This window comes from Empidonax traillii, unplaced genomic scaffold, assembly GCF_003031625.1.
Source record: "Empidonax traillii isolate 1590-97213 ecotype Southwest subspecies unplaced genomic scaffold, ASM303162v1 scaffold288:size648122, whole genome shotgun sequence".
Classification (NCBI taxonomy): Eukaryota; Metazoa; Chordata; class Aves; order Passeriformes; family Tyrannidae; genus Empidonax; species Empidonax traillii.
Genome location: NW_020955481.1, coordinates 589,592 through 604,216, shown reverse-complemented (window position 1 = coordinate 604,216; position 14,625 = coordinate 589,592). Strand labels below are relative to the sequence as shown.

The following is a 14,625-nucleotide window of genomic DNA, read 5'->3' as shown; positions in this document are numbered from 1 at the left end:
TGAAGACACATACTAAAATCATCGCGGTAATTTGCCCAGAGACAGAGTTAATACAACATGAACTAACAGAACAAAAAGACTTCTTTGTTTGTAAAAAGAAAAATCTAAATTAAACCTGTTAAAAGAGTACGTTGCTAGATACAACTACCAAATAAAAGATGCACAATTCATCTAACTGCATAATTATTAACCAGCATGTCAACAGGGAACTTCACATACACAGACACCTTTATCAACATGGAACCACAAAGAAGTGGAAAATAGGTCCAACCCTGCTCTGCAGAGCTGCTTGAAGACTTAGCATTCGAATTACCACCTTTTTTAGTTTCCATATGCCCTCTAAACTACTCTAAAACTCAGTCCCATAACAAACACAGACTTTAGCCTGAAAATACAATCAGTTATTTGCAAGAACTATGCCAGGTCATCTCTGTTACTCCTGCACAGTACACTACACTACCCCTATTCTTCAGCTCAGCCAAATTTCTCTGAAAAGCCTTTTCGAAACTTGCAAAATAGAGAATGCCAGAAGACAGACAGATCTACAAGTCCAACAATGATTTCTTTTTTTTTTAATGAGCTTTATAGAAGGAAGAAAAAATATTTTTGTCCTCTTACCTTCCATACAATTATGATATCCTACATAAATTGGTTATCAGGCATTGTATCATTATCTTCAACATTCAGAATACATAAACAGCTACCATCTTCCTTACAATATTTCAAGTGCCAAAAGACAAACACTAAACTTCTCTGGAAGAGTAATATTTTTAGATCTAAACTGAGTTAACAGCACCCTTTTACGAACAAAGTATTTCTCCCATTTTCTATGTAGAGAATCCATGGACATCAACTGGTTATAAATAGATCCCATCCTTGCAGGAGGGTCCAAATTTTGCAGTTGCCGATATGCAGTCGCATGGCATTCTTGCCAGAAATCAAACAAAGAACTGATGGGGAAAGAGCAAGTGTGTAAGAAGAATCTGGCAGATGGGGGTAAGGAAGAAAGTGTACTATGAGCCACAGTATATGAAGAGCAATCTGAGGAATCACTGGTCTTGGATACACATAAGGTAGAGGATAGGATAACAAACGGCAGGGGGAGGAAGGGAAGGCTGAAAAGAAAGATCAGCTGTGAAAAGCTTTTGCAACACCGTGTGAAAGCATTTAGCAACCCCAAGTTTACATAACTGTTTGAACCTGTGTTTGGTTTGGTTTTGTGGGTTTGTTCGCGTTTAATTTTTGTTGTTTGGTTTGGGATTTTTGCACGAATCAGTTTTGTTTTCACAGGAAGTGGAGGGGGCGAGTGTTAAAATGCACCGATAATGCAACTCTGACTTTATGCCAGGTTAAGTTAACAAGGAACAGGTGACATCCTCTCACAGCCTCATGGGCCTTTAATTCAACCCATCAATCCAACTGAAACCAGGGGTTTCCCTGTGTTTATAGTTACGCCATCTCATACCTAGACTATTTCAGTGGAAGGCAGCTTCAACAATCATCTAGTCCGACTGGCTGAACACCTCAAGGCTGACTAAAAGCTTAAGCACTTCCTGCTCCCCTTCCTGTCCCCAGGAAGCTGCAGGGAGTGATGAGGTGGCTCCTCAGCCTCCTTCTCTCCAAACTAGGCAAGACCAAGGTCCTTAGTTGTTCATCACAGCAACATTTTACTGTATGTGAGCTCCTGCTGTCCAGGGCTGACTGAAGACACACTTTGAGACAACAAACATACTCTGCAGCATCCACAGAAGAAATTTCACACAGATACTCTTCATTCCAGGTAACAAACCAAATCCCTGTATTCAGGCCAATTTCAAAACTACAGAACTGAAATTACTGCAGTTAAGTTGTGACACAACCAACTGGGGAGAAAAAAAAAACCTAACTCTCAAATATTCACTGAAATTGACTCTATGACAGAGCCCTGGTTGTTGATTACGCTATAAATTCAAAAGCATAAACTGAAGAAACCATGTTAAAAACCCAGCATCATTATTGCCAGCAGTATAATTATTTAGCTATCAAATGCATGAATAGGGAAAAAATATAAATGCTGACCATTATATGAACCACCACTAAATTAACTTCCTCCATTTCTCTCTTCTCAACCTCAACTTTATCTTTCGCATTCCTCCTTTTCCCCTTCTACATTTATTCTTCCCTAATAGTCCTACAGTGAGTGGTCCAACGTGGAGCCATCTTAGATGATACAGGACTGCTCACTCTTACACAGACATCAATGTATGTCTGTGTTACAAGACAAAGGTCACTACATGTCTGATGCCTTTGATTTAGCAAACTGAATGTTGTCAACAATCAGTTAAGTCAACTGAAATGCTAAATCCACTCTATATCAGATGTAAATATCAATGATAAAAATATGAGCACCTACTTACAATTTATCTGTTTGATGTCTCCTACTAGTTCCAACAGAAAGTGAGTTCTAAGGATTTGGCTCTGCTGTGCTTGTGCATTGTAAAATTAAGCTTAACACTACACTGGGCTTCGTGTGCCTTGGTTACTGAGGCTGAACAACATTTATTATTTAAACAATTCCAGTATCTCAGCTCGTAGTCTCAGAAGAGATCATTCAAATGGCAGCATCCTTATAAACACAACACTAATACCAACAGGGAAGAAAAGGGTGATGAAAATAAATCAATCAGTATATGACCAGTTTATAGCTCTAGTAAAGTACTATTACAGTTATCTTACATATTCATTTCCACTTTCAACATCAGAACACGCATCCAAGAAATAAAAAGGCAGCCTACTAGAATTCCCACTGTAGCAGAGGCCCTCAAGAAGATGCTTCTCTTTAACTTGCCAAAAATATGATTCCCCAGTAATCTAACCACTCCTCATCTAAAATGCATAAAGGGCATACTTTGAATTATTCAATAAACCAAGTCACTTTGCTCTTCCCTACACTTGGAAGGTTATTCCAAAACAGTTATCAAAAAGGCTGTTAGCTGAATATTGCCTCTTCAGCCCTCCTCTGCTTTCCACCCAGCTTTGAGCACTTGTCCAAGTACTGCAGGACCTTTTGAAAATTTTACAAATGCAAAAGACACCCCTGAACAACACAAGTGTACTGGTTCTCACTGAGATAGTTAAAATTCTTCATAGCAGCTTGTATTTTGTGCACCTCCAACCTATTCACTAGCAGGGCAATGGGAGGAGTGGAAAAGGCCTTGACACTGTGCAAGCACTGTGTTCACGTGCTATCAACACTAGTTTCAGCACAAATCCAAAACATTGCCCCATACATGGTACTACAGAGAAACTGAACTCTAACCCAGTCAAAACCAGTACAAATCTTGGCTAGTGCAAATGCAGAACATCCAGATTTATTCCCACCTCAGAATGCAGACTAGGCAACAGGGCCACATGTTACATTCCTGCTGCAGAAAAACTATAGGTCAATTTTCTCTGCTTTTTTAAACAAATATGGACCAAATGCTCAGAAGGCATCTAAGCTACAAGACAGTGCTAAAAACCAACGCAAGAGGAGAGCCTACCTGCCTTCTAATCTGGTCTTACATGTTTACATGGACATGCAAAAGTAGACCTAAGAAAACAGGAGTTTCCATAAAAACACCCTATCCCAGCATTTTAAAGTCACTAGTAGTGTCAGAGAGAGAAACAGCAATTGCACAATGGTATGAAAAGTGATCACAGTGCCCCTATTTCTGTCCACACAAGTACCAAATCAGAGCAAAACGAATAAATACATTCATTTATCCAGACTAAGTTTGCAAATTTCTCCTCAAAACTCTACACCAACTACCACCAAACACAAGGCAGCACCCCATAACAAGACAGTCAAATACTGAAACAAAATCCTGGTGTATCTGACCTGGTGTATCAGAAAACTTCTCCTCTCTATACCTTCATTTTCCTGTCCAAACATTTGCTTTTTGTAGTTGTTCACGTTTGTCTATCTATTTTGCATCTAGTCCATACTGTACCATGAATATATAAACACCCCCCCCCCTTTAAGTTCTGTTTGCTATGGCAAGGATACAACAATTACTTGCCACAGTTACTACCATGGACTATAGAGCAATCTTGCTCAGAGAGTCTATGTCTAGAGGTGCTTAGCCAACTGCTGCCAAGCTTGGCTGAGCATACAACAAAACAGAGGTCCATTGAAAACTCAGAACCCTATAAAAAACAGCCTGTAGGACAATTTTCAACTGAGCTCATTTTTCTGTGTATCACATCTTCATAGTGTCTTTCATGAGGATTTTGATCATACTGAGACTTTTACAGACAGGTGCACAAGTTCATGTCTGAAAAAATAACAACTATTTTTCTTTTATTTAATAATGCATGAACTCTTGCCGTAGACTGTTCAGTAGCAAAGCCTACATGTATTCTTTTTGTTCTTCTGTATTTGCCATGGGCTCCATGGCAGAAACATGTTCTCCCTCATTCTGGCATAGAAACTCAGTTATAAGAAGCAGCAAATTCTAAAAAGTAAGCCATTTTTAATTCTTAAAGCTGAGCAACAGACAGCTTTAAAGATTCAAGATTTCCAACTAATATTACAGTTTCCTCATTTTATCTTCTGCATTCCCAAAACATCCTCAAGATCTATTACACAGTGTCTATGGCAGCTGCTACAGATATATCTACTAAAAAGGACTAATTTTTATTCAGCTGCAGAACAGGCTATTTACTACAATCTACATCAATTGTTATGTGGACATTCAGGTTAATACAGCACTTACATGCAGAAAGGACTGACTTCTGCTGTTCAGGCAAGTAATTTTTCTCCTTTATTTTAAGGCAAAAATAGTCTTGTAAGGCCAAACATTTGATATCATGATATTTTACATCATCATCACCACAAACTAACAGCAGCAGGTTTTCTTCTAAATTTCTGTCCTCTACTCTATAAAAGAATAAACTCACCTTATGTTCAGACTGCTGCAGAACACAAGTAGTATTCTCAGCCCTTCGATATTGTAAATACATTAATTTCTGTATAATTTTCTATAAGAAATACCACTTTGTATCTTGATGTTCTGCAAAGAGACTTTCACATCAGCAAAAGCACGAAAGCTAAACACCTACATTTGTTCACCACTGAACTCGCTACTCTCACCCTTTCCTACAGGATGATGTTCCAGCTCTGGTACTGCAGTAACATCACAGACCAAAGAGTCAAGTCATGCTATTTCAGCTTCATTTGCCACCACAAATTTACTGCCCTGCTTCAGTAACATTAACCAAGAGCTACTGCAGTGACAGCTACACAAATATTACAAAATGTGTTTGTCATGCAGAATTCCACCACCCTGCCTGCCCAATCCCGACATCTGGTGACCATGGAAGCCATCACCAATAAGTAGGAGCCGATCTTTCCAAGAGACACTTAAAATCTACTATTCCTGTTTTCTTCCTGCTGTAGTCCAAGACTGAAAATGGAAGTCAGAGACCACAACTTTTCCCTGACATTGCAAACATTTTTGGAGAAAAATACAAGTTTGTCAGGTATATGATTTTACTTAGCAAAAGTTACCACTGTCAATGATAATCTTAGATTCCAGACTGCCTATCATATTAGCAGAAATAAAAAGCACTTTTCTCTTTCTCCGTTTACCCCCTAAATTACCCCTTCAAAACACAGAGCACTATCCACCTTGAGCCTCTTATGAACTTGAAGTTACCACACCTGTATGCCCAGACTTTGTTGTCTGAACAACTCCAGTTTTGGTGTGGCTGGGTCTGGGGGTGGAAGAGAAGGAGGAGGGAGGCAGCAGCAAGGAAGCAGATAAGAAGGCAGAAATGCAAAGCAGCCCTGATGCAAAGCTGTCCTGCCAACAGCAAGTCTTTACGACATCAGCCCCTGTGCAGCACTTTGATAGCAGAGATTGCTAACCTCGAAGCACAGACGCAGCAAATCCTTTAAAATTAAGCTTCAGTACAGGCTTAAGGGGCTGAGGAGAGCATTTAGCAGATGAAAGAAAGACACAGAAATCAAAATCAGTAGCTGTTTACACAGAGAGGTGATGCAAGTATGGAACAGCAAATATCAAAGACCCACTAGCCTAAATATGACAGACTATGAGAATATTTTCATTTAGCAAAGGCCTTCAAAAAAAAAAAAGATACAGTCATCAAGCGTGCCAAAGGAGTTGCCTTTCTCATCAAGCATCAGAGGACACAAGGGATGATACAAAATTCTTTAAGCAAGGAAAAGAAATGCAGCTACAGCCAAGTTTGTCTCTTTCAGGCATATACAAGCAGCACTGAAAATCCTGATTTGCTTTGAAACAAAGAAATAGTTCTATCTCATATCACTCACTAGTCATTTATTCGCACAACAGCTGAATGTACCTTCTCCTGGTTAACAATCTGACCTGCAACAAAAAGCTGGTCTGGAGGAAACTGAAACAAAGAGAAGGACATCCAAGCGACCAGTTAAAACAATCAACAGTTTATATTTTGTCTGCCGATTTCCTGTTGGGAGCCTGTCACACCCATCACCATGGTACTGAAGGCTCCTGCTATTTAAGTCCGTCTTCTACCCCTTCCAAACAAATGCATACACTTTAGAATGAAATGAGGTTAGAGGGAAGCAAAAGTCAGCTAGGGCAAGCAAGAAGTTCCTGTGGGGTACTTGTTTTCTACTTCACAAGTACATTATAGTCAAAGAAAGGTACCCCCTCTCTCTCTGCAGAGGACTACTGCTTGTGGGATTTTTAACTCACCCCATTAGTGACTGAGAATTTTGTAGCACTGCAAGGAAAATCCCATTTTCATCTTCAACCAATGTGTTCTCCCTGGTCCTACCACAATAGCACACATGGATTCACTGTGCTTGGGGCCATGCTCAAGTTCTGCCATGTATCTGGTACACGCAAAAACACCAAATTCAAACTGTATGTGCTTTAACCTTGGACTAAGCCGGGAGGAAGAGCACTGTGAAGCAAGCAGTTGAAGCTCAATTGCTCCAAAGGCTTGTGCTGGCTTTGCAATGCTGATGTGACACCACAAGTTATGATACACCACCCACTAAGTGTTCCCCTGTGCCGTTACTTCAACTGGTTCAATTGCAGTAAACAAAAAATACTTACTTGGGCTAAACAGTGCAGAGAAGACAAGTTCTACAACTAGTACATCCATGATCCATAAAACATGGCTTTGCAATGTAAATCACTTTGAACTTCCTAGCTGTACTTTTCCTCTCTCCACTTAATCCCCCAGACAACCTTCTTGTGACTTTGTTTGACAGTTTTTAAAACTCAGCAGATAAACCTTGGTGTTTCCTGAGCGTGCAGAGGTGGAAATTCTTGCTGCAACTCTTCGCACTTCTCTTACTTGTGCAACTCTCCACACTATTCCTGTCCATGCTCAGCATAAAGCATAAAACTGGTCTATGGGAGAAGACTGAGAAATACAGAATGCAGTGGATCCACTCTTAGAAAAAGTAAGAACAGTAATAGGGGTTCTTTTCAATGCTATTTAATCTTTACATTATTTGCACAAGCAAGTATCCCTACAGACTAATAAAGCTATTTTTCCTGTAGGCTAAAGAGGAAGGAAAAGGTAGCCTCTCTTCCATTCAAATATCTGGAAACTGTTCAGGCTCTATGGCAACAACACAAAAAAATTCCCTATGCAGACTTGTTCATCAGAGAAAAACGATGCAACAGCCTGCAATATCGCTCATATAGAATGTCAGTTTTATGCATTAATATATATTTAGCTTTTCCAGAAATTGCATTGCAGAATAATGCGCATTTATTGTAATATTTTCCTCTATTTCTTCTTTACCTTAAAAACAGCAAGAAAAACCCACCAAACCAGCACTCTCAACTCTCCCTGCAGTTGTTCTGCTGTTGCAAAGGAACAGCGTTCACAAACGTATTTTGATATTTTGCTCAACCTATACATTGGACAGGGTTTTCACACCTTTCTGCCAGAAAGAACCACAGCACCCCTCCCAAACCAAGAAAAAGCCACATTAGTTTTTCTTATGCTATAATTTCTATAGCAGACAGAGGAGCCCTGCTGCTCTGGGAACCTTTAGGGGTAGCAGTCCCTGCCTCGCTCTTCCAAAGAGGGAACTGTTAGTCCAGCTCTCAAAGCCAAAGCTATCCTTTCATCCAGTTCTGCTCATGTTACAAGGTATCTCTTGCAGCAGTAACTCTCTCAATGAAAACTTCCTGCCCACACAGAGGGAAAGTCTTAGCAGCAAAAGACACACACAGGAAAGAAAGGCATTTTATCTTCAACACCCTGCGGTCTGCCACCTCCACAATAGGTCAGCAGTCAGAAATAACTGCAAACACCAAGGCTGCACTCGCTTAAGCTTAAGATATTGAAAATTTCCAGCTCCTTCCTGATTCTTTCACTCCTCCTCCTTTCTGGCTTTTTAACCCCAAGTGGGAGAGAAAGGGAGAAGCCTAGGAGATAAATCATGAGACAAGGGGGAAAAAAAAAAAATGCTGGCAACCTCAATTGAGGATCCCTGCCAGAGATGGGAACATGAAAAGTGGCTTGTGAAAAGCACATTTCCACATCAGAGGAAAGCTGAAAGCCTAGAAAGCTACCTCTTCTTCAGTCCTCTGTTAGGCGTAACAGCAAAAACATGCACAGCTGCATGAGGAAGGTTCATTAGCCTATATCAAATCAAGCACAATCCTTTCCTCACATCATCTCCTTCTCTCTAGCATCCTAAGAGGTTGCTCGAGAAAGAGACACTAACCATTACCCACCTGAGACCACTAAAACCAGAATTCCATGGGGACACAGCCACCCATCTGAGTCTCCCAGTTTCTATGAGGGTCAATCACCACATTAAAAGACAAAGAAATGAACTGAAGAGTTGGGAAAATTAAAACCTGCTCTCCAGGGAAAACAACAGACTTCACAAGTACGCTTCATTAGCATTAAGAAACAGTTATTAGATTCCCAAAGGAGCAGAATCTCAGTCACACCAGAGAACTGATTCTAATCACTGTAGAAAGTCTGCCGTTATTTTCTGTTACTACTACTTTTTTGCAACACAGGCGCTAAAGAATGCAGAACACCCAAATACCAACCCAGTAACACAAAGTATCTCAGCACTCTTTCACCAGAGTAAGGCTCTGATGGGACCAAAAGGTCAGTACTGCAACATGGCATTTGAGCATCACGTTGGAAATTTAACTCTCCTCAAAGCTGGAATTAAGTCTAAGAAGTGACATGACTTGCAGTCTATACATAACAACTAACAGAATAAGAAAATTTGCTAATCCTTATTCTGTGGCAAAGGAACAAAAAAACCACAATGCAAAAGCTTCCGACACTACTATGTACAGCTGTGGGAAAGTGAATTTTAACATACTGAATGCATGTTATGCTAGCATAATTCACTGCACGAGAATAAAAACTACAACACAGCATTAAGCTGTGATTGTGATTTGACACCACAGGGAAAAAGCGACTGATTTTATAAAAACAAAACAACAATAACAACAAAGCAAAAACAACACCTTTTGACTTTAGTATAATTAAAAAAAACTTAAAAAAATTAAATTGAAACTAGCTTCCATTTGGAAAGAGAACTGTGCACTACTCAAAGTCTAACAGAATAACTTAATTAAAAGCAATCAACCAGCACAAGCTAATGTCAGATGATTTGCTCATCACCTGGAAAAAGAACATAGCATCAATGATAAAACAGCTTTTGACAACTGCAGATGCACAAAGCGTATTTTCTTCAGCTCAGCTAAATAACTGGTTCACTCACAGAGAAGCCTGCTGGGAGCAGAGACTAGGAAGATCTGTCCTCCCTTTCCAATCAATGAAAAAGAACTCAAAACTAAAAACAGAGCTATGTTGGATCATCGCTACTTTATTTTTAATTTTTAGAACTGTTTCATCCACTAGTGAAGTCCAAACAGTAACATTAGATTTGCCAATTGTAGAAACTATCTTATTGTTGAATTTTAAATCTATCATACCACTAAACCCTTATGCCAAAGAAAACAAGTTTACACACAGGTGTATATACATATGTATCTCTAAAAGCTCATTTATCTGTTCTAAACTAGAACTGTCTAAACTATACCTAGGTATTAAAATTCCATTCTCTCCATTTTTAGTTAAAAGATCTGGAAACTAAGTATAGAGAAAAATGAAACTGTCACTCACTATTTTTCAACATGATAAAAGGTAAAGCTTTAAAATCTGAATCTTACCCTACAAAACCACATGCACACAGTACTTGGAACTATCGAAAGTCGCGGTGCTGCATGCAAATGAAGCTGTCAGTTATCAGTAATATAGATTTTTTTCCAAACACAAAAGCAAAACAATATTAAAACCAGTTACTAGATCAAGATTTCTTTGCTCTCCTACTTTAAATCGCAATTAAAATAATGAGTTTTACAAAGCTATCCTCTTTCAGAATCTGAATTCTAATTACAGACGGCTCTATTTTTTAGAATACACATTCTGCACTCATCAGTGGTCAGACTGAAAGACATCAGCATCACGGTATGTTTGATTCCATCTATCTATACTGATCAGATCAATCTTCAGAAACAATCAAGGGAGGGGGAGAACAAAAACTATCTAGGAGGAGTCAAAGAACATTTTATTTATCAGCAATATGTATTTCTACAAGCCCTCATTTGCTTTTCAATCATTTTTGTTGCTTATTTTCTTCTCTATTATATACTTAGCATACATAGTTATATGATTCTATTTTGATTTTGTAAGCACAAAACAAAGATCTGAACAAAAGCCAAATTTTCCCTGACTTCTTTTCATATACTGTGCAAGATTTCAGACAAAAGACCAAGGAAGCCAACAGTCTGAGTAGTGCTATGGGTAACTGTCCAGCTGACAATGAATTACTGTCTTCATTTTGCCACCTTATCACAGCCAGATGGGACAGGGAGTCTTCTTCAGCTTTCTCCTTTTAATTTTTGGATTTTCACCCTACTGTCTTTAGGGTGGGGTGCTCCTTTGGGGTTTTTTTGCCTTAATGTGTATCACACAAGGGTTTTTTTTTAGGTTTACCTTCACACAAATCAAATGCAATGGCATGTTCCTTATTGGTGGGGTTAGAGACAACAACAAAGTTACTTTTCACAATAAAAAAAAATTAAATTTTTCTTCCATAGCCTTCTGTATGTTCACCCAGCATACATTCACTGTTCAGGTTTTGAGTTTTTTTCCTTTTACTTTAAACTACCAAACAAGGAAAAGCCACTGACTGAAGACAGAAGAACCAGAATTTCTCCAATTATTATCACAGCCTTTGACATCAGGAGCTACCTCTACAGAACCAAAATAGCAGCTAAAATAAAAGTACTGAAATGTCATTTGTCAAGCTATGCAACTACTTAAAGCAATCATCTGTGTAATGTACCATCAGGTGTAAAGTATGCATTCACCTCAGAAACAAACAAAAAAAAAATCAGAGCTTTCTAGTGGTTACCAAGCAACCAAGAGCAGAAAAAATATGAAGCTTTCAAAATAGAAATGCAAACCAAAGCTGAAATTAATTATTTAAAAGTCAATCCAGCTGGTTTATCAACCACTCTCTGAAAGCCTTTCTTATAAAAGCTCTTGTTTAATCTCTGACCTCTTAAACAAATAAACAAAAGGCAATATTTTTTTTTTAAATAGATGCTTTCCACAGCATATATTCTGAAGGTCTCCCACTACTCCAAAAGCAGATTTACTACTCTCTGGTGAAATCTAGCAATATTTCATTAACTTAAATATTTATCAAGTTCTCTTCAGGGAAAAGGTAAACTTTTGTTTACAAGCAGCTATTAAAATAGTACTCCAAAGACATAATATTTTACTGGTTTATATTTCAGGTTAATTAGCATCCAATGAGTTGGCATAATAAATGAGGGAAGGCACAAATTGTACAGTTGTACAAATTGTTAAACACCAACGTTCCAGCAACACAGCTAATTCCAGAAACCTTACAAGATAAAGATCATAAAACAGCTCTTCATGACTCTGCATATCTAAAAAGAGGCACAGACTCTTGGTTCATTAGTTTTAGCAGCAATTGTGTATTTGTTGTTTGCTCAACTCCAGGACTTTCTCCCACTTTTTAAGAACATAAGAAATAAAAGGTTTCTCTTCAGTCACCTTAATGATTCCTTCATTAGAAGGAAACACTGAATCGCACTGTAGATTCTCATTATCAAAGAAAAAAAAAAAAAACAACACCAAACCAAACAATTCTGTGATTCAGATTCAAACCTAGGCTCACTGGTGAGCTACAAAGGAACACCCAATCTAGTAAAATGTCCTGAGCTATACGCCTAATCAGAGACCCAGCTTCAGATGTCCAATCCAGATCTTTACACGTGCATCCAGTCTTAAACACTCCTGGTTTCTCCAGCACACCTCAAAGGTGTTTGCTTGATATTAGAGCAATTAAAAGCCCTAAAATTTACTGAAAACATGGTTCCCTTTTCAAAATAGCCAATCAAGCAAGCATATTACTTTACATTTATCTAATTCCTCCTCCTAAACTACACCCCCAAGCCTACAGGTATGCCCACACATCTTTTTCCTTGTTTGTCCTCAACTATAGCTTAGCACATTTAATAGCAAGATCACAACTAGTAGAATTACGCATACACAAAAGCTGCCAGCACTTCCAGTTTCCTCACAATTGCATTCTACTTCTGCAGGAATATACCTCTAAACCAGTTTCTAATTCCACTGCTTGAAAGACCTGCAAATTTTTGAAATATTTACAGCAGAGAGGTACAGCAGAGGGTGGGGTTCAGGTAGAAATTGCAGCTTGCTTTCTGCCTCATTTTATAAATTTAATCCCTAATAATCCACTAATTGGGAACACTTTCATAATTGTGTAAAACCTGTTGTGTGTGGGTTAAAAACACAGTTATTTCAAATACTACTGCACAAGAAATAGTGCTTTTGACTAGATATGTACAGGCTCCATGGTCTGTACTATTTTTGTTTGGCTCACAGACACCTCACAAGAACAAAATGACATAAAATTTAGAACCATAAAAGCCACTGTGTGACTGGAACTACATCCAGACTGCAAACATTGATTCATATAGAGTCCCTGTTTTTTCTCTGAAAATAACATGCATAAGTATTGAGCCATTTGCTTTTATCTACTTCCATCAAAACCTCAGTAATTTTTAATGAGGGTTCAAATTTTTAGATTTCTATGGCTCCTGCTTTCAGGATGTTCTCATCTGGACTGAGTCATATCCCTGTGCATATATTTTTTTCATTTTTAAAGACAAGACTATAGCATTCAGACCATCACCAGGAACCCACAGTTTCAGAGTCACCTCTCCAATGACTACACATAATTTCTTATTTCAACTCCTGTCTTACAGTCAACTAAAACCATAAACTAAGTGGAAACTTAAGAACACAGGTTTTTTGTGTGTCCTTCCTGAACAAGCCCTCTTGTAATCACAGAGAGTTTTCAAGCAGCTACGTTATCAATCTGAATTAAAAAAATAAAAAGCCCTAGGGAAAGGCTCCCTCTTTGTGCAAGGCAAAGCACAATAAGAGCCTTCTAAATGTCAGCTGACAAAACTGAGAAAGAAAACGTAGCAGTTAAATCCTGTAAAGTTAAAATACCTCTCCTCTAAAAATGCAAGCCATGAAATGAAAGGTCCAGCCCTGGTGAGGGGCTCCCTGTGCAGACTGAGCAGCAGACAAAATACCTTCAGACAGCAACCAGGGGGTCTGCACACCCACGGCAGGCTGTGAGGCAGGTGCTTGCCTCCACCTTCATTTTCACTTTCCACCCAAAATTTATCCTCCTCTGATACCAAGAAGATCCCTTGGTACTGGCATGACCAACAGACACCTTCTCACCTGGGTTACATCTCCACAGTATGCCAAGCTAAGGCTTCATACCCCAGAGTTAGAAATACTGCACCACCACAGCTACATCCTACTCCTTGCACCCTAACATTAACTCTTTTCCACACATCCCTCTAGTGGGGTCAGGAATCACAGAATCAATTAAGTTGAAAATTCATGAGATCATTGAGTCTAACCCACAATTAAACACCATCCTGTCACCTAGACTACATCCAGTCTTTTCTTAAACACTTCTAGAGACAGTGACTCCACCACCTCCCTGGGCAGCCCATTCCAATGGCTATTCACCCCTTCTGTGAAGAAATTCCTCCTGGTATCCAACCTAAACCTCCCCTGGTGCAGCTTTAGACTAGGTCTTCTTGTCCTGTCACTTGTCGCCTGGGAGAAGAGCCCAATCTCCACCTGGCTACGACCTCCTGTCAGGTATTTGTAGCGAGCGATAAGGTCACCCGTGAACCTCCTCTTCTCCAGGCTAAATACCCCCAGCTCCCCCTCACAGGACATGCGCTCCAGACCCTTCACCAGGAAGAGGTAGCCTGAGGACGGGGGGCGGGGGAGGGGAGGAGGAGGAGGGATGAGGAACACAAAAAAACATACACAGAGATATAAAAGGAACGAGCAAAGGAACAAGCAACCCACACGCTGCTGCAGTTGCAGCAGCCTTCTCTTCCTCCTCCTCCCCGGCGGCGCCCCGCCGTGCCCGGGCCATGAGGGGACGCCGGCAGAGCCGCCCTTCCCTCCCTCCCTCCCTCCCTCCCTCCCTCCCTGCCT

General features: G+C 39.6%; 1 protein-coding gene across 8 annotated transcripts in view; it reads right to left on the bottom strand.

Annotated features, from left to right (window-relative positions):
- Positions 1 to 14,625, bottom strand: part of LOC114060720 (serine/threonine-protein phosphatase 4 regulatory subunit 1-like) — a 58,836-nt gene that overhangs the window by 43,132 nt on the left and 1,079 nt on the right. For 2 of the 8 annotated variants that reach the window (XM_027890438.1, XM_027890440.1), the window contains exon 1: positions 14,452 to 14,598. The exons of 4 other annotated variants lie outside the window; for them this stretch is intronic. In XM_027890438.1, the coding sequence (XP_027746239.1) occupies positions 14,452 to 14,563 (112 nt within the window). In that variant the 5' untranslated portion in view covers positions 14,564 to 14,598. Of the gene's footprint in view, positions 1 to 14,451; positions 14,599 to 14,625 lie in introns of those variants that run through there. 2 more of the 8 variants (XM_027890439.1, XM_027890442.1) reach the window with 1 other exon arrangement.